This window comes from Loxodonta africana, chromosome 23, assembly GCF_030014295.1.
Source record: "Loxodonta africana isolate mLoxAfr1 chromosome 23, mLoxAfr1.hap2, whole genome shotgun sequence".
NCBI classification, from domain to species: domain Eukaryota; kingdom Metazoa; phylum Chordata; class Mammalia; order Proboscidea; family Elephantidae; genus Loxodonta; species Loxodonta africana.
This window is the reverse complement of record NC_087364.1, coordinates 48449949-48473992: the sequence shown is the minus strand read 5'-3', so window position 1 is coordinate 48473992 and position 24044 is coordinate 48449949. Positions and strand designations below refer to the sequence as shown.

At 41.7% G+C, this 24044-nt stretch overlaps 1 protein-coding gene across 4 annotated transcripts in view; it reads left to right on the top strand.

Moving 5' to 3' along the window:
* The window catches only part of TNIK (TRAF2 and NCK interacting kinase), a 482068-nt gene that overhangs the window by 100357 nt on the left and 357667 nt on the right, over positions 1-24044 (top strand). For all 4 annotated transcript variants that reach the window (XM_064275470.1, XM_064275471.1, XM_064275469.1 and 1 more), the window contains exon 2: positions 18648-18713. In XM_064275470.1, the coding sequence (XP_064131540.1) occupies positions 18648-18713 (66 nt within the window). The remainder of the gene's footprint in view (positions 1-18647; positions 18714-24044) is intronic.

Here is a 24044-nt window from a genome sequence, read left to right as displayed (position 1 = left end):
AGGCTCCATCACTACATGGGCTTCCATCGTCACTGCAGTGTCTCACACAGGCAACGGAATATGGCATCTGGAATATGGCATCTGGAAGTGGCACATCCCTTCCACTCACATTTTATCGGCCACACAAGTCACGTGGCCACACTCAGTTTCACAGAGATGAGGAAGTGCCATCCTATAACGTGCTCAGAGGAGGACTAGAATATATAGTGACCATCTGACTGCCAAAGACCACCTTAAAGGACTGCTGTATAAAGATGAATAAATAAAACATTTCTGAGCACCTTTTGTGTGGCACTTGTGTTCAGGGGTTTTGTTTATCTCACAAGATCCTTAGATTCCTCCTGTGAGGACATGGCCTTGACCAATACTAAAGATGGAGAATGCTGAGCCTTGGAGAAGCTAAGACACTATACTGACCACAGAGAAATCCAAGGAGCCTACTGGGGAGGGAGGTCATGGTTCCTAGGAGCCCACACCAGGGCCATATAGCTGTCTTTCTCCATTTTCTCTATCGTCCACACACTGTTGGACTTGCTTGGTTGGGCACAGTGGTGGCAATGAGAAGATCAAGTGGAAAATGCTTGTGAGCCTGCCTCGATTTGCCCAGTCCTTTCCTGTCCTTATCCTGAGCCGTTTGAAGCGATGATCTCCTGCTTTGCTAAGTGTCTGTACTGGTTTCCAGAATGTGCTATGTGACCCTTGGAAGACTGGCGAAGAGGTGAGACTGGGAGGCAACCAAGGAAAGGACAGAATGAGAATGATGACTCAAGCTTACTGTTTCCTCCACACCAAGACTGAGTTTATTATCACTCCCAAATTCTTTCTTTGGCCTGAAGTTGAAGGAAGGCCTGCTTGGGGAGGGGTCTTAAAACTGTTTAAAAGGATATTACTTAGCCTTGTAACCTCTGGACTTCCCCTTCTTTCTGCAGTCTTGGCCCTCACTCAAGGACCTGCTACACCGTAGAGTTTACTATGATAACCAACCTGAGTATGTGCATTTTTCAGGCCAATATCTCTAATCAAAAGAAATAACCTAATAGTGAAATAACAGATGCTGTGTCATCTGTATGGGGCAGGTGAGCCATCTTAACAGCCCTCAAATCAGATCTAAGTCTAGCTGGTCTAGGTTAACCGTGTAATCCAAACATTATTTACTCTCCTTTCTCAGGCAATTAGAGTGATGCAATGTATGATTTGAGCCAGAAATATATGATAAAGGATCGATGTCTAAATTTGAAGAAGTTTCAAAATAAATTCAAAGTAATTCTATTAGAATTCAGCTACTTCTGACAGAAAATCCAAAATATTAGGAGGATAGAGTTTTTTTGTTTACAGTTTATTTCTCTCTTGTGGATAAGCAGTCCTGAGGTGGTATGGTAGCTCCGTGGTCACCAGAGACTTAGGGTCATTTTATTGTTCTGCTCTAACATTTCTAGCATAAAGCTGCCATTCTCAAGTTCACCTCAAGTTCATTCTCAAGGTCAAAAATAGCTGCAGGGATCTAGCCATCATATCGGCACACCTGTATCATATCCTGGCAGTAGGAAGGAGGATGGGGGAGGACAAACTAACCCTTCTCCGGGCTAAGCAACCTGCATTTGAGCAGCCCTTCTTAAAGTCTCACATGCCAGTTTTGTGCTGGATGCATTGCCTCCCAAATAAAATTGAGATTTTCTTACTAAGGAACATTGGGTGGCATTGAGCTGACCTTGTTGCAGTAACTTAAGATGCAAGTTTTGGTTAAGTAGGAATGAGAAGGGAAAGATTGCTGTGTACCCTATCATTTTCCAACCTGTGCTCCACACAGCGCTAAAAGTTTGCTTTAAAAGTGCTCTGCAGATCAGTAAGCTTGGGAAATTATTCTTTGCCCTCTCTTGGAAATTCACAAGGAACATTAAAACATGAAGGCTGTGAGAGGTCCTGCAGTAAGGAATGTGCTAAACCACTCATCTTTTTTTTTATTGTACTTTAGATGAAGGTTTGCGGAACAAACTAGCTTTTCAATAAACAATACACGTATTGTTTTGTGACATTGGTTACCAACCCCACAGCATGTCAACACCCTCCCTTCTTGACCTTGGGTTCCCAGTCACCAGCTTTCTGTCTTCTCCTGCCTTCCAGTCCTTGTACCTGGACTGGTGTGTTCCTTTAGTCTCATTTTATTTTACAGGCCTGTCCAATCCTTGGCTGAAGGGTGAACCCCAGGAGTGATTTCATTACTGAGCTAAAAGGGTGTCCAGGGGCTGTAGTCTTGGGGGTTTTTCCAGTCTCTGTCAGGCCAGTAAGTTTGGTCTTTTTTTGTGAGTTAGAATTTTGTTCTACATTTTTCTCAAGCTCTGCCTGGGACCCTGTACTGTGATCCCTGTCAGAGCAGTCAGTGGTGGTAGCTGGGCACCATCTAGTTGTGCCGGACTCAATCTGGTGGAGGCTGTGGTAGTTGTGGTCCATAAATCTTTTGGACTAATTTTTCCCTTGTGTCTTTGATTTTCTTTCTTCTCCCTTGCTCCTGATGGGGTGAGACCAGTGGAGTATCTTAGATGGCTGCACACAAACTTTTAAGATCCCAGACCCTACTCACCAAAGTAAAATGCAGAACATTTTCTTTATAAGCTATGTTATGCCAATTAAGCTAGATGTTCCCCGAGACCGTGGTCCCCACAGCCCTCAGCCCAGCAATTCTGTCCCCCACCGAGTTTGGATGTGTCCGTGGAGCCTCCATGACCCTATCTTGGACAGGTTGTACTGGCTTCCCCAATGTTGTGTGCTGTCTTACCCTTCATCAAAGTTACCACTTATCTACTGTCTATTTAGTAAACCACTCATCTTTTCAACCCCGTTTTCTCCAACTTATTTCACAATGAAAATCCAACACTTTTGGAAACTGGAAGGAACACAGAAACTTAGCTTCAGCTTCTTGAATCTGCCACAAAGGCTTTTAGATCCTTGAACAGATGGTGTAAACTTCATTCCAAAAAATTATCTGCCTTGTAAAACAAACAAGCAAACATACCTACTTACTTGTATAGATTTTATGCTAATTAGCACAGCGATAAGGATAAGCCTGAAAGAAAGAAAGAAAAAAAAAAAGATCAGATACAAATGAAACCATGTTATAAACAGTTTATATAAAAGTTGGTGCTAACTAGCCATTGGAGCTCTGGTGGCAGAGTAGTTAAGAGCTCAAGCTGTACTGTTTACAATAGCAAAAAGATGGAAGCAACCAAGGTGCCCATCAACAGAAGAATGGATAAATTATGGTATATTCACACAATGGAATATTATGCATTGATAAAGGACAAAGATGAATCCATGAAACATTTTGTAACATGGAGGAATCTGGAAGACATTATTCTGAGTAAAATTAGTCAGCTGCAAAAGGACAAATATTATAAGACCACTATTACAAGAACTTGAGAAATAGTTTAAACAGAGAAGAGAATGTTCTTTGATGGTTATGAGAGTGGAGAGGGAGGGAGGAAGGGAGAGGAGGGATAAGAACTATTTTAGGTGAAGGGAAAGACACACAATACAGGAGAGGTGAGCACAACTGGACTAAACCAAAAGCAAGAAGTTTCCTGAATAAACTGAACGCTTCAAAGGCCAGCTTAGCAGGGGCAGGGGTTTGGGGACCAGGATTTCAGGGGACATCTAAGTCAATTGGCATAATAAAATCTATTAAGAAAACATTTTGCATCCCACTTTGGAGAGTGGCATCTGGGGTCTTAAACGCTATCAAGTGGCCATCTAAGATGCATCAGTTGGTCTCAACGCCACCTGGAGCAAAGGAGAATGAAGAACACCAAAGACACAAGGTACTTGTGAGCCCAAGAGGCAGAAAGGGCCACATAAATGAGAGACTACATTAGCCTAAGACCAGAAGAACTAGATGGTGCCAGGCTACAACCGATGATTGCCCTGACAGGGAAAAGAACATAGAACCCCTGAGGGAGCAGGAAAGCAGCGGGATGATAGACCCCAAATTCTCATAAAAAGACCAGACTTAGTGGTCTGACTGAGACTAGAAGGACCGTGGTGGTCATGGTCCCCAGAACTTCTCTTAGCCCAAGACAGGAACCATTCCCAAAGCCAACTCTTCAGACAGGGATTGGATTGGACTATGGGATAGACAATGATACTGGTGAGGAGTGAGCTTCTTGGAACAAGTAGACACATGAGAATATGTTGCCATCTCCTGTCTGAAGGGGAGATGAGAGGGCAGAGAGGGGCAGAAGCTGGCTGAATGGACACGAAAATAGAGGGTGGAGGGACGGAGTGTGCTGTCTCATTAGGGGGAGAGCAATTAGGAGTATACAGCAAGCTATTTATAAATTTTTGTATGAGTGTCCAACTTGATTTGTAAACTTTCACTTAAAGCACAATAAAAATTAAAAAAAAAAAAAGATTAGACAGGACTAGAAAACAAAAAAGATACACATGAGGACTGGGCTTCTTAGTTCAGTCAGTTATATAAGACCAAATGCGTGGCTCCTGTCCAGAGGCAGGATGAGAAGGCAGGAAGGGACAGGAGCTGGTTGAATGGACACAGGGAACCAGGGTGGAAAGGGGGGGCGTGCTGTCACATTGCGGGGATTGCAACTAATGTCACAAAACAATATGTGTATAAATTTTTGTGTGATGAATTAACTTGAAGTGTAAGCTTTCACCTAAAGCACAATAAAAAAAATAAAGAATACCAAAAAAAAAAAAAAAAGAGCTCAGGCAGCTAACCAAAATGTTGGCAGTTCGAATCCACCAGTCATTCCTTGGAAACCCTATGGGGTAGTTCTACTCTGGCCTATAGGGTCCCTATGAGTCAGAATTCACTAGACAGCAGTGGGTTTGTTCTTTGTTGGAACCATGCATTGGGACCATTAGTGGTCATACTAAGTGATGGGGCAGGATGGGCTGGTACTGCCATCTGCTAGATGCTCCTACTCCGGGTAACTATTGATGGGCTCTCGGCTGTTCCTAGGTGGCCCTTGTCTACCCTGCCCCTCTCTGGAAGTGGGAGAGTAGTGGACCAGTCAACCAGCCAGTATTTCTCTCCTCACCCTTCAGAAAGGGCCTGGACCCCTAGCCAAAATGCAATGATCCTCCTCTCTCCCATTGCCAATTGCCTCCTGTTGCCTTTCCTCCCTACCCAAAACTTCTTGGGTGGTTCCTGTGCAAAAGGGCAAGGATGGAGCTCTTGTTATGGTATGTGTGTGGAGGGGGGTGTGTAGGGGCAGGAATCCAATAAATGGGGCTCACACTGTAATTAGACTTAGACCAGGGTTGGGTCCCTTTATCAGTTACACCCCTGCCAGTTGCCAACTGCATGCTTGCATATAGGTGTGGGAAGAACTAAGAATGCTTTCAAGCAGATCTAGGTGTCGTTGGTCCACTGTAAGCAGGTGGAAAGTGAGTACCCTCTGGGGAATGGTACTGTTAAGGCTCTTCTTTCCAAAATAGAACCTTGAATGGTTTCCTAATCTTTCTTCTTTAATTACTTAGGTAATCAGTTCTCGTCTTTAAAGTCCATCTGCCATGATTGCTCTCTTTTTTTTCAACTAAGTATCTCTGCAAAGGCGAGGTGCCAAAGTCTTTGCTAGTCTGGTTCCCGTCATTTGGACCTCGTGTTGCTGAAATGTTTGCATATCTCTGTAAACTGGATGATACATTTCCCCAAACAGCTGTATAGTCTCTCCAACAACCTGATGATGGGAGGTGGGGGTTTTCTAAGTGCAACTTGCATTATTTGAAATTGAACAGACTGCAGGAGAGCTAAGGAAAGTTCTGGAAGGTGAAGATAATTATCCTTGTTCAGAATCTGCCTTGCAGCCTAGTATCCTGGAGAATTTTCTCAACCTGCTGTATGGAGTTAGTCTGTCTTTCCCTGATTCTGGATGTGTTGTCAGGCTTCGTGCATCCCACCTGTGCATGGGCAGGTTTGTGGGCCTGCCTCAGGCTCTCCAGGGCTGGAAGCCTGTGAGGGGGTGGCCAATGAATCCTGAGAGCTGACAAAGGATCCAAATAACCGTGCACCAACATCAGAACAGAGTATTCAAGTGAATGTTATAATAAGACCTTCTTGGGTTGTTTCTCTTTTAGTTTTATGTGCTTAATTACATATGTTCACTTTCCCTGCGTAAGCCAGAAGACAACTATCAGTTTGTGTAGAATTCTTTGTCTTCCTCTGTAAGGAAATAATTTAAAACTGAGCTAAATATGAGTATGAATATGAAAATTTCATTTTTCTCCTATATTGACATGTAGGTGTGACCTGCCAAACTGGCTGTTATACAGAGTCCTTTCTCCCCACTGCCCTGCTACCTTCCCTTCCCTGCCCACTATTCCAAGACAGTGAATTTTTGGTCTGTCAAAGGATTTCCTTGAACAGAGAGGAAGACTAAGGCCTTGGGTCTTGACTTAAACATGTCACTAACTAGGTGTGACCTTGGAGAAGTCACCTAAACTCTCTTGGCAAAACTCGGGATTCTAAGAGAATATAGAGCCTGCCTGAGCCTCGCTTTGCTCTTCTGTAAAATGGGAGAGAGGTTTTATTGATAACGTTTCAGAAATACCTGCTCTGAATGTCAGCGATCGTATGGCTTTGTGGCTGTCTGTGGAAAACTGGTGATGTGTGGATTTGATTCATTCAGATAGAATTTATTGAGTAGCTAGAGAATGTTTCAGTCACTGTTCTGGGTATTAGTGAAGAAAATCAATAGAAGTCATTCCTTCTTTGGAGTTTATCTTTCTGGGATAAAAAATTAAGAGCAAATGCTTTTTGAACACTTACAATATGCCAGACATTGCCCTAATTGTTTTATGTATATTATTTTAATTGTTAAATAATCCTGTAAGCGGGCACTACTTTTATTACTGTTTACAGCTGAGGAAACTGAGGCTCAGAGGGATTAAATAACAAGGTCACATAGCTAGTAAATGGTGAAGCTGGGATCCATGTCAGGTTTTTTGGTTCTCAAGTCCGTGGTTTTAAGTACTGTGCCATACTGCCTCTCACCTTTAATTTATTGATCAACTTAAAGTAACAAGTGTTTGTCCTAGCCGATGATAAAGCAGGAAAAAAAGAAACTGTGGGGTTCAGATAGAAATCTAAGAACCCTCTTGGTCTCCTCCTCTGGGGTTGCAGGCTCTGATGGGGAGGCTGGGGCACGAGCACCAGGGTGCACTGGACTTCATGTGCCCAGCCACTTGGCTGGTTGTGGCTACGTGGCTTCAAGCCTCCACTCTTCTCTGGCTCTGTTGTTAAACTACAAAGCGGTTCGTTGTGTCCCCATGTTAATTTCAGCATTGGCCATTTGTAGAGAAGTAATGGTGGACTTAGGTTCAAAATATCTGAATTTGAATTCTGGCTCCACTTCTGACCAATGCTATGACCTTGGGCAACTGTTAATAGCACCGCCAACAGTAGCAGTTATAGCAGTAGCCTATTATTTGTTAAGCACTGCCATGCCTTGTGCTAACTGCTTTATATGTGTTATTTCTGATCCTCAGAACAGTCCTCCATGGGAGATATTTTTATCCTCACTTTACAGTCTGGTCTTGGTGGCTGTCTTCACCATTTAGTGCTTAACCTTGGGCAAGTTACTTAATTCCTTTAAGCCTCACTTTCTTCATCTGCAGGTGGGGTTAGTAATAACTACTTTTTGGGGGGGGGGTTGTATAAGGATTAAATAAAAACATGAATCTAAAGCATTTAAACTCTGGTGGCATAGTGGTTGAGAGCTATAGCTGCTGACCAGAAGGTCGGCGGTTCAAATCTACCAGGTACTCTTTGGAAACCCTATGTGGCGGTTCTACTCTCCTATGGGCCGCTTTGAGTCAGAATCAACTTAATGGCCATGGGTCTGGTTTGGAAAACATTTAGGTCATTGCGTATCCCAATGAAAGGGATAATGATTATTACAGTTTAAGGCCTCGCAGCTATTAATTTTAGGAGCCAGGATTCAGATACAATCCTGAGCTTCCCACTTTGAAAGCCTGCCTTTGTGAGGATGGGCTGGAGTGACAGGGTCCTGGTGAAGCAGGTACGTAGGAAGCTGTTTCATTACTGGGTGCTGCACAGTAGCAGGCAGAATTAAACAACATAGCAAGCAGAAGGTGGGGAGGCTCCTATCTCTCTGTCCTAGAAGCTACCAGCATCGGGGGTGCTGATTGCTTGATGCTTGGCTAGGAGCGGGTCTAAGGAGTAGCTGTGATCAATGAGGAGCTAGTACTGGTAAAAGTATGCCATTAACCATCTAGCCAGGTGCTGCTGTATTGGGGCAGGCAGCAGTCCTGGAGATGTCCTGCATGTGGACTGCCTCCCCATAATACAGTGGTTGACATTATGGAGCTATGGAGTTGCCCAGCTCATTCACATGCAAGAAGCAACCGCAAAAAGAAGGCAGGCCAAGTGGTATTGACCCATTTTACAGATAGGAAAACATGCGTACAAGTGGTCAAACAACTTGCCTAAGGTTATTTAGCTAGCGAGGAGCAGAATCCAGACTTGAACCCTAACTTTTTGGGTTCTGATGACACTGCATAGTTTAATTTGTTCAACTCAGATGTTCAAATGAGAAAATTCATCTATCAGAGTTTTATCTTTGTTTTTGAGTAGAATTATCTGTTCCACTTGAGATGTCTGGCTTGGACTAGTGTAGAAGATATATTATTATATTGTTGTTGTTAGGTGTCGTTGAGTCAGTTCCAACTCATAGCGACCCTGTGTACAACAGAAGGAAACACTGCCTAGTCCTATGCCGTCCTCACAATCAGTGCTATGTTTGAGCCGTGTGTTGTAGCCACTGTGTCAATCTATCCTGTTGAGGGTTTTTCTCTTTTTTGCTGACCCTCTACTTTACCAAGCATGATGTCCTTCTCTAGAGACTGTTCCCCCCTGACAACATGTATGTGAGATGAAGTCCCACCATCCTTGCTTCTAATGAGCATTTTAGCTATAGTTCTTCCAAGACAGATTATATTATTATATGCATAATATTAAAAAAAAAAGATTGCTTATTTGACTTCAACTCGTGGTGACCCCAAGTGTGTCAGAGGAGACCTGCCCCCCACAGGGTTTCAACGGCTGATTCTTCAGAGATAGATGACCAGATCTTTCTTTTGAGGTACCTCTCAGTGGACTCCCATCTCAAACTTTTCAGTTATCAGTCAGTTATCAATAGCACCTTAAAACGTGGCACCACCCAGGGACTCGCATTCATAACATACATGGGCTATATTCTAGATCTCCTGATACATACCGTCAGAGCACCTTGTAGTTTTCCTGCATGCTGCTTATTATTATTGTAAATAAGTGACTGCGTGTATAGTTATTTACTCTTGTCTGTTTCCCTCATTTGACTGTAAGCACCATGAGGCGCAGGAGCCAGCGTATCTGCTTATCTTCCTAGGACGGCGATTAACACATAGTAGGTACACATGGAGGGTGCAGAGTAGAACTCAGAGATTGCATAAATGCTATTGTATAAAGCAAGACCTTTGAGTCCTGAGACTCGCCCCTTCAATACACTGGAACGGAGGAAGATGAGTACAATACTAACGCTGAGGTCCTTTGCCTGGCTGAGTGCAGCCTGGACGAGAATCCACGAGGTGTTGAGTCAGCACACTCACTCCTAGCTCTGTAGTTACTTTGGAAGAATGATGGTGTTGAAAAGCCTGAAGACTTAAAATGAATATGGAGAGTTCTCCTGCTGTTCCTGTTTTCTTTGTTCTGTTTTGCTTTTGTAAGCATATGCTTGTCACTTAGGGCTGGAATGGAACATAACAGCTGCTAAGTATGACTCCAAGAGAAGTAACGTTTTGGTCTTTTGAGGGCCCGTAAGTTTAGAATAAGCACATTGTGGCAGATGTCAGGAGGGAATCTGGGGGTGGGCAGTCATTTTGGGAGCTGGATCAGCCACCCATATTCTGTTGCAGTCTAGTTCACCCTGCCAGTGGACTGTGACTGGGAGGAAAAGATTCTGTCACATGTGGCTATGTCTTTAAGAGCAGTTTGGGGAAGTGGTGTCTGGAATCTCTGTAGGCCCTTGCTCATGATCCTTCTTAGTTTTTCTCTTCATTTCATTTTTTAAAAAAAGAAGGAGGGAGGGGCTGGAAAGAAGATGTATCATCTTTTATGGTGCTAAGGTGGTCATCCTAGTTATATGCTTAGGTCTGCCCTTTTCAATCTTCAGGGTTGAGTCTGGAGATGTTACTTAGTGTTACAATAAATCCAGTATCATTCAGGGGATCTGGAAGAATTAAAGTATAACTCAGTGACTGGGAATGTTAATCCCTAGATCCTAAATCTGTCCATCCTGCTGCTAAATCAGACTGGGGCCTACCAGTGCCGCCTAAGAAAGAATTTATTCCGGAATCCCAGGAGCCCAAAAAAGTTAAGGTGCCTTCCCAATTGTCTCCCTGGTTTTCAAAGAGACATTTGTCTGTAAGTATCTGACCCTGTTTACTAAAGGTGTGGTCACGTTATTGGTGGAAAAGCAAAAAGTTTTTCTTTTATTGGATTTATTAGTTGAAAATGTATAAAATACAGACTGTTTTTTTGGTGGTGTGTTTTCCTTATGTAATAAATGAACTCTTTTTCAAAGAGAAAAAAAGAATGGAAGGAAATTAATATTTATTGAGGTATTCTGTATCTGGCTCTGAACTAGTCTAGACACTTTTACAGTTCTTACATTCACCCTGTGAGGTAGATAATATTGTCCCCACTTTAAAGATGAAGAAATTGAGGCTCATGGGGGTTATGAAACTTGTCCAGGATTGGAGAGCGAGCAAGTGATAAATCAAAGGCTGAGAATTCTAATTCCATGAAGTTGATGGTGTAATGGCCAAGAGCATAGAGTTTAGGGTCCAACAGGCCTGGCACACATCCTAGCTCTACCACTTACCCTTGGTGTGACCTTGAGCAAGTACATATCCTCTCTGCCTCAGTTTCCTTATCTGTAAAGCAAAGATGATAATAGCACCCACTTGATAGAGTGGTGATAATTCAATGAGATTTTCATGTAAAGTGCTGAAAATAGTGCCTGGCACATAAGCACTCATGAAATGTTAGCTGTTATTGTGGTTTTTTTTCTTTTAATTATAATGACTAACCAAATTTACCTTTCTCGGTATTTGCTGAAAAGTTACATTTTCTTTCAGGGAGCAGCTTGCCTTTTGATATGTAGTTATATTTCATTATGAAATAATGTAAACTACTCTATGTTAGAATTAAATTCTCTTCTCAGCCTCCCAGCAAAGGTTAAGATCTGAATAAAGGCATGTGCGGCCAACAGGGATTCTTGACTTTGGTAAATGTCAGTGATTTACTCTTGTATCCTTGGTGTGTGTAACCTTCTTCCATGCTGCCCATCCTGGCTTTATGAGCAGCTAAGCAAACAAGAGAGGGAGAATTAAGCTGATACTTGTCACTTAGCTCTCCTGTCTTTCTAACATGATTATTAGGTATGGCATCCACTCCTCGTTGCATTGCGCATGACCTCATCCCGACAGCCTGTCTTCTCAGTACACTCGAGGCATGGCTTACACCAGAGGGCTTGATGGATTTATTTTACAGTGGGAAATACTAGTGGGGCTTATGCATGTGATAGCTTTGTGTGTTTGGGAGTAGGCTGGGGGGGGACAGAGGTGGCAGTGGGTGGGTGGCTGGGACAGCTTGTCTAGATTGATAATGAAATGACGTAAGTTTGCCAGACCTTTGTCTCTACATTCTCATCCCATTTTTGCAACTTCTTTAAGCATGTTGTAGAGAACTGGGAGTGGGACGTCAACCGTAATCAGTAAATTGTGTTCAGCAGTTACTTGTTGGATGCCATGTTAAGTGCTGGGAAATGCTAAGATAAATATGTTGCAGGCCCTGCTCTCAGGGAATTTGTAATTCATTGAGAGAGAAATGTGAGCAGGGCTAGCATGACATGAGGGTAGTTATTCCAGAGCTCTGTACAAAGTACTGGGAGAGCAGAGAGGTGGCGGCACTTGTTTGAAGGTTTCACAGAGGAGGTGGTGCTTGAGCTGGGCTTTCAAAGGTGTGTTTGCTTGGCAGAAGGAATAATCTCGGCAGGCTGGCATTATAAACCAAGGCCCAGAGGACCTGACTGAGTGTGGTGTGTTAGGGAAATGGTGGGTGGTTTGAGGGAGTGGGTGATAGCACAGATGATGGGCTGGGAATGAAGGCCGCTTAAGTATGGTAGGACCTTGACTTTCAATTTGTACCACGTGAGGCAGGGTTTTAAAGCATGCAGTGTCATGAGTAGAAATGTTTGTTTCAGAAAGATCAGTGTGGAGATAGATAGATAGGACAAAAGAGTTGATTGAAAGCAAGTAATCCCAGAAAAAGATGGTAAGGGCCTGTCTTGTGAATGGAGTTGAATAGAGGGACATGGTGGACATTTGGAGATGAAATTATTAACATGTAGGGAGTAAAATGAGGGGGCCCGGGGATGGAAGCTTAGGGGGAGCCTACATTTAAGGTATGGGCAGAAGAAACAGAATCTGTGAGAGAAACTGAGGGGTGTGGTGGAAGACAGAGAAGGGGATATACAGATAGTCCCCAACTTATGACAGTGTTCTGTTCCAGTGACTCCATTGTAAGTTGGTTCTGACGTGAGTCAAATACCTCAATTTTTTTTTTTTAACTTTTCGTTATTGCCTTTTATTATCAGTATGTTTACAAATCTGATCTTTAACTATCTTTTGGGGTTGGAAAACTTACATATAAACTTATATTTTAGTGTATACCCACATACATAAAGAAATGCACAAATCATAAAAATTTACTTTGATGATGAAGAAGAGTTGGACAACATTGGCATTTTGTCAGTTGTGGTAATAACTCCACTTCTGGAAGTTTCTGGATCATCTGGATTATCCCTGAGAGTGGAGATGGCATTTCTAGTCAGGAAATTAGTGAGAGTTGCCTGTCTGGTCCTTTTCTTTTTTCTTCATATATTTCACAGTAACATCTCACTGTTTCCCAAATCTGTCTATTGACCTTAGCAAAGTGATCAATATTTGGGTCCATGTTTTGAAGCAACTGAAGCCCCTGATTTAGTGTAGAACACTAAAGTTGTACAGCAGTGTTTTGAACAGTAAATCATAAAATTGCACATCTGGGAGTGAACATCTGAGAACAATAGCATCAGCCAGTTACATGCAGCAACATGTATGTAGTATATATTACTAATGATAACATGTCCAAAATGAAGAAGGACGGTTGTAAGTGCAGTTCATTGTAACTCATATATGTCACAAGTCGGGGACTACCTGTATCTTCAACGAGAGTGGTGGTGTTCGATAGTGTCAAATCCCTCAAAGGAGACAACTGGGAGAGGACTGAGAAGAGAACACTGCAAATAAGAAATTGAGGTCGTTGGTGACCCTTGGGAGAAGTTACTTTAGAGGTCCTGCTGGACGAGAGAAAATAGCCGGACGTGTACCATGTTCAAGCTGTATCACTGTTCCCCAAGAACATAGCTAACAATTATATATGCTTGTTTATAGAATATTCAAAAACATCCAGCTCTCCAGGTACAGTAGATCCTCATTACTTGTGCATTCTATATTTGTGAATTCACTTCTTGCCAAAATTTATTTGTATTCCCCAAATCAGCACTCATGGGACTTTTTGTGGTCATTTGTGGACTTGTGCGGAGTGACAAGAAATTTCAGTTACCAGGGGTTTTCAGCTGAGGTCAAACAAGACAACACTCTGCTTTCTTGTTTCAGTTCTTAAACTGTAAACAAGTATCCTTTTCACCGCCTATTTAGTGCCGTGTTTTTTTTTTCATTTTTGTGCTCTTTGTTGGTGATTTTGCTGTTTAAAATGGCCCTAAGCATGGTGCTGAATTGCTGTCTAGTGTTCCTAATTACAAGACGGCTGTGATGTGCCTTACAGAGAAAATTCGTGTGTTAGATAAGCTTCATTCAGGCGTGAGTTATAGTGCTGTTGGCTGTGAGTTCAATGTTAATAAATTGACAATATATATTAAGTAAGGTATCTTTGAACAGAAACACAAATAAAACAAGATTATACATTGATCTGTTGACAGAAATGTTGTGACCAAAGGCTTTATTTCTCTTAGGAGCCAATGGTTCAGTATTCACTAATTCAGTGTTTGTAATGACTTTATGGACTGTAACTACTGTGAGTAACAATAACCCACTGTACTTGGATCAGATTGGAGGTAAGAGTCAGTGCTGAGGTGTCCCTGATGAGTACCTCTGCCTGCTTCTTTCTAGGGTCTCAGCCCCCACCCTGCAAATATCCTGTCCTGTCCCATCACTGTCAGCACACTGTAGAATATAGATGCTTTATAATCTTCACTTCTAATTCCAAACTGGTACTTTTTTTTTTTTTTTTTAATAATTTTTATTGTGCTTTAAGTGAAAGTTTACAAATGAAGTCAGTCTCTCCCACAAAAACCCATATACACCTTGCTACACACTCCCAATTACTCCCCGCTAATGAGACAGCCCGCTCTCTCCCTCCACTTTCTCTTTTCATATCCATTTCACCAGCTTCTAACCCCCTCCACCCTCTCATCTCCCCTCCAGGTGGGAGGTGCCAACCTAGCCTCAAGTGTCCACCTGATCCAAGAAGCTCACTCCTCACCAGCATCCCTCTCCAACCCATTGTCCAGTCCAACCCATGTCTGAAGAGTTGGCTTTGGGAATGGTTCCTGTCCTGGGCCAACAGAAGGTCTGGGGGCCATGACCGCCGGGGTCCTTCCAGTCTCAGTCAGACCATTAAGTCTGGTCTTAAGAGAATTTGGGGTCTGCATCCCACTGCTCTCCTGCTCCCTCAGGGGTTCTCTGTTGTGTTCCCTGTCAGGGCAGTCATAGGTTGTAGCCAGGCACCATCTAGTTCTTCTGGTCTCAGGATGATGTAGTCTCTGGTTCATGTGGCCCTTTCTGTCTTTTGGGCTCGTAATTGCCTTGTGTCCTTGGTGTTTTTCATTCTCCTTTGATCCAGGTGGGTTGAGACCAATTGATGCATCTTAGATGGCTGCTTGCTAGCATTTAAGACCCCAGACGCCACTCTTCAAAGTGGGATGCAGAATGTTTTCTTAATAGATTTTATTATGCCAGTTGACTTAGATGTCCCCTGAAATCATGGTCCCCAGACCCCTGCCCCTCCTACGCTGGCCTTCGAAGCATTCAAAAACTGGTACCTATTTCTAACCATGGTGCTTGTAGAAGATGCTGTGGTGTGCCACCCAGAAGCCCTCTCCAGGACTGAGGCACCTGCTGGGATGTAGGCAGCTCATGATGGCCCTCAACTGAATCCCTCACTAGGGATTGTCCTCAGGTGAAGAGTGTCACTTTATCCATGATCATAACTTCCTAGGGTGGAAAACAAGGACAGTCTGCCTCCCTGCATCCAATGGACTGGTCAATGGGAGTGAGGTGCAATGGGCCTCAGGCCCCAAGGGTAGACAACTTTGAGGGCTCATGCTAACTCCTGAGCTCAGCGGGAGGTCAGATGAAGTTATTGATTCCATTGTATTGCAGGTCTTTCCTCTGCTCAGTCCTTCTGCCTTTACTTCCCCAGAGGTGTTGATTTCAGTAAACTCTCTGTGTGCAACTCTCAGAGATTCTGAGTCTGCTTCCTGGAGTGCTAACCTAAATCGATGATTGTTTCGGGCTTGGTTGCCTACCAGCCAAACTCTTTAATTCTTTTGACCTTTGCTTCTTCTGCCCTGAGCACTTTGGGTGTGTCTGCAGAAAGAGCTTCTCTTTCCCAGCAGTCCAAACAGAAGTCCTGGAATTGCTCTTCTATATGTCCACTGATAGGCTTTTCAAGGAAGGGACAGAGCCTCAGAAATTAGCTGCCTGGCTCCTGAGACCAGGAGGTGGGATGACTCTAGTATAGAAGCTGATCCCTGCTTTGCACCCTGGTTCTGTTCCTGCTGTCCTCGCGTGCCCCTGTGATGACTGCCAGGCTCCTTCGGGCTGCTGGTAGTCACTCTTCTGCCTCTCTTCTCTTTCTTTCATAATTTCTTTAGTCAGAAATGTTGAAAACACGGTTGAGATATTTCAAGCAATGTAGAACTTCTCTCCAAATTTGTTGCAGAAACACCAGCAAGCACAGCTTAGAAACAGACAGCAGCTGCCACCATTTATGAGCTTTTCTTCTTTTTCTTGCTTCTCCTTTTTCTCATTGCTTTCTAATTCCGTTTGTAATAAAACCTGCTTCTCTAATGGCCTAGTAGTTTAACAAGCAAAATTCTTTTTTCTCATCCTGATGGCTCCCAGGTGGCCTTGACAGCGTCTCTTAACCAAGGGGGTTTTGGCCAACTGAGAGTTCTCGTCTTCTGAACAGCGTCTTCCTGTCTCAAGGTTATACCTGGGCCACCTTCCTGGCCGGGTGGGGCATAGCTGGAACTTCTGGACTTCTTGATTTGTCAGAACACATGCCTGGAGTATGGTGGTTCTTGCCCCTCTGACTTTATTAGCATGGGTAGTGCTAGCTCTGATTTTTCTCCATAACTAAATGGCTTAATCTGTTCCCCCACCCCCTCCTTGGTTTTATTTTGTGTGTGTGTTTTTTTTTGTTTCTATGTGGAATCTTTGAAGGCAAATAGCAAAGGGCTTTTCTTGGTCTTAATTTACTAAAGATTGTGACTCTAAAAAATTCTGTCTTGTTACTCCTGAACTCATTTGCCTTCTTCCCATGAATAGCAAAGGGGGGCTGCTTCCCTTATTTTGAATGCTCCTGAGATGTGGAAGTGCTCAGCTTCAAAATGATTATTATTACGTATTAATAGATTGCCAAGCATGTTAACCATTTGTACCACCCAGGGACTCCATAATCAATGGATTAAGCTAGAGTTGTTGCAGTCTTTTTCAATTTTCCCCTCAGAGAATTTTTATCATTTTATTGTAGTGCAAATATACGTAATAACAATACATACACCATTTCAACAATGTGTACATGTACAACTCAGTGACATTGATTACGTTCTTCAAGTTGTTCAACCATTCTTGCTATCCTTTTCCAAATCATTCTGCCACCGTTAACATATACTCAACGCCTCTCGGCAAAAATCCACCTCCCCACCCCTTTCACACCTGGTAACCACTAATAATCTTTGGTGTCAATGCATTTTCTTACTTCATATAAGTGAGCTCATACAAGATTTGTCCTTTTGCCACTGACTTATTTCACTCAGCATGATGTTTTCAAGGTTCACCCATGTAGTGGCATGCATCAGGACTTCATTTCTCTTTATGGCTGAGAAGTATTCCATTGTGCATATATACCACCTTGTATTTAGCCATTCATGAGTTGGTGGAGATTTTGGTTGTTTCCACTTTTGAGCTATTGTGAAAAGTGCTGCAATGAGCACAGTACACAGGTTTCTGTTTGTGTTCCTGACTTCACTTCTGGGTGTTTACTTAGGATTGGAATTGCTGGGTCATATGGTAAAGTTCTATGTTCAACTTTTCGAGGAACCACCACGCTGTTTTCCACAGTGGTTGTACCATTTTATATTCTCACCAGCAATGGATGAGGTTTTTTTTTTTAATTGAGTTCATCCCTTTTAAAATGTCAAAAAAAAAAAAAAAAAGAAAGGAGATCTTACATTAAACAATATGTTCTATTTTTCTTGACACATCTTTAGATCTGGCAATATTGTGCTCATATGTTGACACAGCAACAATTGGCTGCAGCTAAATAAAGTGAGTGTTCCCCTCTAATCCTCTAATGGAGGCATGCCTTCTTCACTTTGCTGCAGTCCCTCCAGGCCTCTTCACTCAGTTATATTACTGGCCTCTGTGGGCATTTGAGTTTGTGAGTCTTGATTTAGGCCTTTAAAGAACAATTTCTGTCCAGTTAAGAATCAGTAGGGATTAAAGTCAGTTTCTGCCTGAGTTGAATTTTATCTTTGATTTTTCTTTTTAACTTATTGAGATATTAATCAGTAAGAGTAATAGTCATTATTGGATATTGATAGAATACCCTAACGTTTAGCTAGTCTGAGGGTTAGCAGGTACCTGTTCGGTGGTAAGAACTTAAATACTTCTCCTATTTAGTTTGCATTTCTAAATCTTGCAGTTAACCTTGTTGAACTGAAGGTCATCCTGCAAAAGCATATTTTGCAGAGGCAGCATGGGGGGTGGGTGGGTTGGATCTAAAGAAAAACATTCTGAGGGCTAGTTATGTTGATTCCATTTTTTTCTTAGAAACTGTCGACTACCTTAATTAAGATTGCCCCACAATACAGCAGTACTCTGTTTTTTAACTTTGTCTGTGTTCAATGCACTGAGCAGCTTGGAAAATTCAAAGAGAAATATCTGAAAAATTAGAACGCCCTCAGTATGATGAATTTTTCATTTTGTCTTTGATGTACTGGCAAGTGTGTTTCTACTTGACATGAGAAATATGTCGATTCTTTTTGATTGTTTTAGTTGAAGTCACATCTTTTGTCTGATTTAAACACATTTCATGGAAATAGAAAAACAAATTTCATTACTACAACTGAATTAAAATTTAAATTCTCATAGTATTTAATATTAATGCATGATTCTCCAAAGCTAAAATTGTTATTTATTTCTGTATAGCAAATGATACTTGCTTTTGATTAAAACAATGCCTGGAACATTGTCTTGAATTTTTCTTGTTTAATTTGTTTCAGGACCCTGCAGGGATCTTTGAATTGGTGGAACTTGTTGGAAATGGAACATATGGGCAAGTTTATAAGGTAAGTTCATTGCATTTGAACATGGTTTATGTGTGGTTTTGTTTCATGAATGTTGAATAGCAGTGCTGTCTATACTTGCTCGTAAATGCCTCATAGCAGATTTTAAACGAAGTAATACACCTATTAATTGACTCTCCATCTTTTTAAATATCTCAGTAGACAAGTTGCCTAAACTGGATTCTGTGATTTGGGTATTTCCCCTCATTATACATTACACTGTTTATATATGACACCTGAATCCTGATGTTGTGTATTTGAAGCTCTTTGAGTGTTTCATTTCCTTTAATCACTGCCAGAACTAGTTTTCAAAGGAGCAACGGATGCCATTTACTTTAGAAATGTAAGCTATTAAACTGGCAGCTGGAAAAGGAGATTTGTTATTAGCCTAGGGCAGGAGTTACACGAGTCTTGTGCACAACGTTAAGAGAAAACTGGCTACCTCACAAAGCAAAGGCCTGATGGCAGCAATGAGTTTTACAAGTTAGGAGATAATTTAAACTGAAGAATTGGGACTTGGTTGAGGAATAAGGAGTCCTATTCTTCCATTTTGCCCATTTACTAATTTTTACTTACAAATCCACCCAAAAATTGTTTTCAAAAGGTATTTTCTCCTAGTTAAGTAATCTAAAAAATGGTGGTTTAAAAATTTGGGTTGATTTCTCCTTATGATTGTCAAGAGAAAATGGAAATGAGTTGTGTTAGGACTAAAATTTTGGGGTTTTGGTGAATGAGCTATTGAAATGGCTTCAAAACAAACCATTTCCTCAGGATGACTTGGAGGGAAATGGCCATGATTTGCCTGAGTGATCGTGGAATGGGGTGGCGTTTCCATTATAGATGATCTCTCGTTATTGCTCTAGTTTTCAAAATTCCACATCTGGGCCCTGACCTTCTCTCAGTTGATTAAAATTATCGTAGAAGTCATCCAGGTTATAATGTTTACAGTTCTTTGCGATATGAAAAGTTTATGTGTATGTATTCTTGAGAATCTGGTTTTTAAAGCCCTATTGTAAACGGATACACATTTAATTAAACCTTTATTTAAGGTACTGGGAGATACCCTTTGGTGTCCACTCCAGGGGAACATTTGTTCCCTCAGAAGAAAAGATTATTTTCTAAAATGTCAGACCCTGAAATTGGACAGAATGGAGCTTACCCACGCTGCTCTCTTGACGTTGATCCTGTCTGGCACAGAAAGAAAGTGTCTCAGCAAATGCTTTTTAAATACTTTCAATGAAGATAATTAGGTTGGAAGAGTGTGTTACTGTATTTTGAGAAATTGGATTGAACTTGTGAAGTAACGTGGGCTAATGAATTAAGCTCTGATTTAGATAGAAAATTACTTCTGATTTGCTGTCAATATGGAGTAACAACTCTGTAGCGTGGTGCTCTTTTTATGGTACCATATCTTAGAGCCTTTCCACTGTACTGTGCTTCCTGTGTGTTGGTCAAAGGTCTTGGCTATTTTTGGGCGTGCTATCTGTTGGGAACCTAAAGAAATTCAAACATATTTTTGTAAAAATAGAGTAATTTTTTAATAAGCCAAAAAAATTGTTTAACGTTTACTGCTTAAACACCACTACAAATTAGCCACATATTTAAATTAATGTTAGTTTATCCTGTTTCTTAAGTTGCCCTTTTGGAACTAGTATTAGTTATTGCAGAAATAGAAACATACCTCATCCCAGGATGCCAGTGTGAATTAAGAATATGATAGATTTCTCAGTATTCCTATCAGGTTTCTTTTGCATCCTCCTTTTTTTTTTTTTTTTTAAGGTTATAAAGCGCAATGTAAAGAGGCTATTGGAGTGGGTCTAGTGCGTGTGAGAGAGGCACTGTGAGTGTGCATGTGCACTTTCAAAGGGTTGCAAGGACCCTCATTGGTTCTCTAGTCTAACCATTCATAGGTGGAAAGGAGTATAACATAAAGGGCTGTGTAGCAGGACTAAGCTTGGTTCTCAGCCTGGTTCCGCCTCAGCCTAGTCGTGTGAACCAGCTATTTCAAGTTACTCTCTGATTACTTCTTTATCTCTTATTAATGTACTGAGTAGGATCGTTTGGAAAACTAAATGTGTAAAGTATGTGGAAGCCTGGCACATAGTAGGCACTCAGTAAACATTTCTTCTCAAACACATGTAAATTACCGTGGGAGTCTTACTTACAGGTACTTTCATGACCTTGTTTTTGTAGAACATTTTATGATCTAAAAGAAATATTTATAGAAGAATGAAATTGGAAACACACATGTATTTTGGTTTCACCTTCTAGTTTCAATTTCTTGGTTTTTATGAATACTCAGAACTGCGTTGTTGCATTAAACCCAAATCTTCATATTTCTAGTATGACACTTGATTATATAATTGCCATTTAGATGTTATATTTGGTCTTTCATGTTAAAAACAAAAAAGAACTTCTCTATAATTTGTAAAGAGAAAGTAGATGATGAGAGGAATCAGAAGACCTGAGTGGAGCACTCTAGAACTTAGGTAGGATGACAGTGATTTTTGGATAATTACCTACTGTACAAATTTTGGGATAGAATCAGCAGTACTCTTGAGATAGTACAAGATCTAACTAGAGTGCCTTCACTGTAAGATTTGTAAGGAGTGTGGGGTAGTAAGGACCTCACTTAGGAGTTGAGGATCTGCCTTACAGTCTTGGTTCTACTCTTAAATTGCTATAGCTTTGAGCTTGTCATATAACCACTTGTAGCTTCAGTTGTTCTCATCTGTAAAGTGAGAATAAAAATACCTTTCCTGATGTATTCTACCAGGCTATTGTTAGGTTGAAATGAATAGATGACTATGAAAGGGTTTTGTTAAATATAAACTGCCTTGTACATTTACGGTTTGATTATTGCTATCGTCATTCGTTACAAGGTGCGAGTCAGTCTGGTTATACCAGTCTGTATTCTTTCTCTTCTTCATCTTCATGCTCATTATGTTGTGTGTTACCAAGTAAATGACTCCAACTACTGATTCATTCTTCAATCCCTTTCGTTTCCTGTATTGAGGTCTTCAGGCAAACAAGGGTCATTGAATTGAAGGGGAGGTGTCTGGCTTTGGCTTTGCCTGACATTTGCCTCATTGACATTTGTTAAGTTGGCTGAATTTCCCAAAATGTGTTTAGTGGAGACCCAAGAGAAGCTCTGCTGACCATCCGATCCTCTTGAAGGGCAACAGTGCACACTAGCATCTGATTTGATTTGCTTTTACCCAGTATTTTTCCATTTTATTTGACTGTGAAATTTCACCCCCCTCCCCGCCATGATTTATAAGTCTCACTACCAGCTATTAATGCCACTTGGAACTCTTCAATAGAATACAGATATCAGGGTGGCTTATGTCCCTCTACCATTTCCCCATCGCTACAGCGTCATTATCATCCTATCTCCTTGGATCAGTGGGCATTTTATGTAAAATATGGGGTAGGGCTGTTTCTTTATAAAACAGGCTGTTTGGACTAGGTCTGAATGTTGATCTTAAAAAAAGACTGTGCTGTTTACAGTAACAAGTTTCATTTAATTAAAAATAAATTAATGATAATGGTCAAGGGTACTAGTTGGTTTCATTCACTTAAAAGAAATTAATTTGCGACTTCCAAAATACCCAAGCATTCTTTTCCTAGGAGTGCAGAAGCTGTGATTTTTAGTTTCAAGTGGACAATTTATAAAACATCTAGTACATACAAAACAAAGTCCTAAGTTCATTTGACTATAGTTTAGGACTATTTAATTCTCAGAAAGTGCTTTATTTGCAAATGCCCAGAGTTATTCCTCTTCCAAATAAGTAGGAAAAGTCATTTACCCTTGAAATGTGTTGGCTTGATGAGATTTTCAACCTCACAGATCTCTGTGTTGTTTGCCTCTAAGTTGGCTGACGGCCATGTCACCTCATGCTATGATCTGTCAGGTATAATAAATTACATGGGTTGCCACATGAGCATGGGGGGAAGACCTTTGTGAGCACCTGTGTGCTGATTGCCATATGGGAGGATTACTTTCTTTTGTAGATGATGAGGCCTCCAGAGTCACTATGAAAACATGCCCCGGGGAACTATGTAGGATTTCTGATTGCTAGGGTCACCGTGAGTCAGAATTGACTCTATGGCAGTCGGTTTTGGTACTAGTAGGTCTCAGCTTTTATTGTTTATAGGAATTGCCTGCATAACTTTGGAAAAACTAAATCTATCTGGGCCCATCTCCTGGAGATTTGTTTTTAGTTGGTCTTGTGTGGGGCTGAGTAAAGTTTTTCTGATGTGTAGCCAGGATTGAGAACCACTGTGCCAAGGTATTGCCTCTTAGGTGGTACCAAAGCTTTTCTTGGTGTCTTTGCCTTTGGGGAAGAGTGTCAGCCTAGGATTTTTGTTCATAGCAAGCATCTATTATCTGCTTGGCAGTGCCTTCAGGGCAAGATTTATAGATATGCGTATGACATCACCCCTGCCCTCAAAGGGTTTGAAATCTTTGGTAGTGAGACATGTAAATCAGTGACTTCAACAGTGTACCGTATCAGGAGCATACAGAAGGCGTACTGTTGGGAGACAAAGAGCGGAAGAGCCAATTATATGGGGAATGTGGGAGGACCATGTAGGGGGTGACTGTTAAGTTGATTGGAAAGATAAATGGATATATGGGGAAGATGGATGGAAAAAGGCACTCCAGGGGAAGGGAGCAGTGCTACCAGAGTTCTTGACCATTGTTGCCTGGGTCAGGGTCAATGACCTGAGATGAGTATGGTTAGGAAGGATGTAGGACATGTGCTAGACAGACCAGTGGACAGATGGTTTCTGTCTTTGGGTCTTAGCCCAGCGATTTATTAGCTATGTGAGCTTATATATGTTATTTTGTTTCTCCGGACCTCAAAACCAAACCAAACTCTTTGCCATCAAGTCTATTAGGACTTGTAGCGGCCCTACAGGAGAGGGTAGAACTGCCCCATAGAATTTTCCAAGGCTATATGGAAACCGTGGTGGTGTAGTGGTTAAGTGCTATGGCTGCTAACCAGAAGGTTGACAGTTCGAATCCACCAGGCTCTCCTTGGAAACTCTATGGGGCAATTCTCTGTCCTATAGGGTCGCTGTGAGTCGGAATTGACTCGATGGAAATGGATTTTTTTTTTGTACTCTTAACAGAAGCAGACTGCCACATCTTTCTCTTGCAGAGCAGCTGGTGGGTTTGGTTTCGTATATAATGAAGGAGGCAGACCAGCATGGCTTCTAGAGTTCCTTCCAGCTCTGACATCCTTTGGAAACCCTGGTGGCCTAGTGGCCAGGTGCTACTACGGCTGCTAACCAAAGGGTTGGCAGTTTGAATCTGCCAGCTGCCCCTTG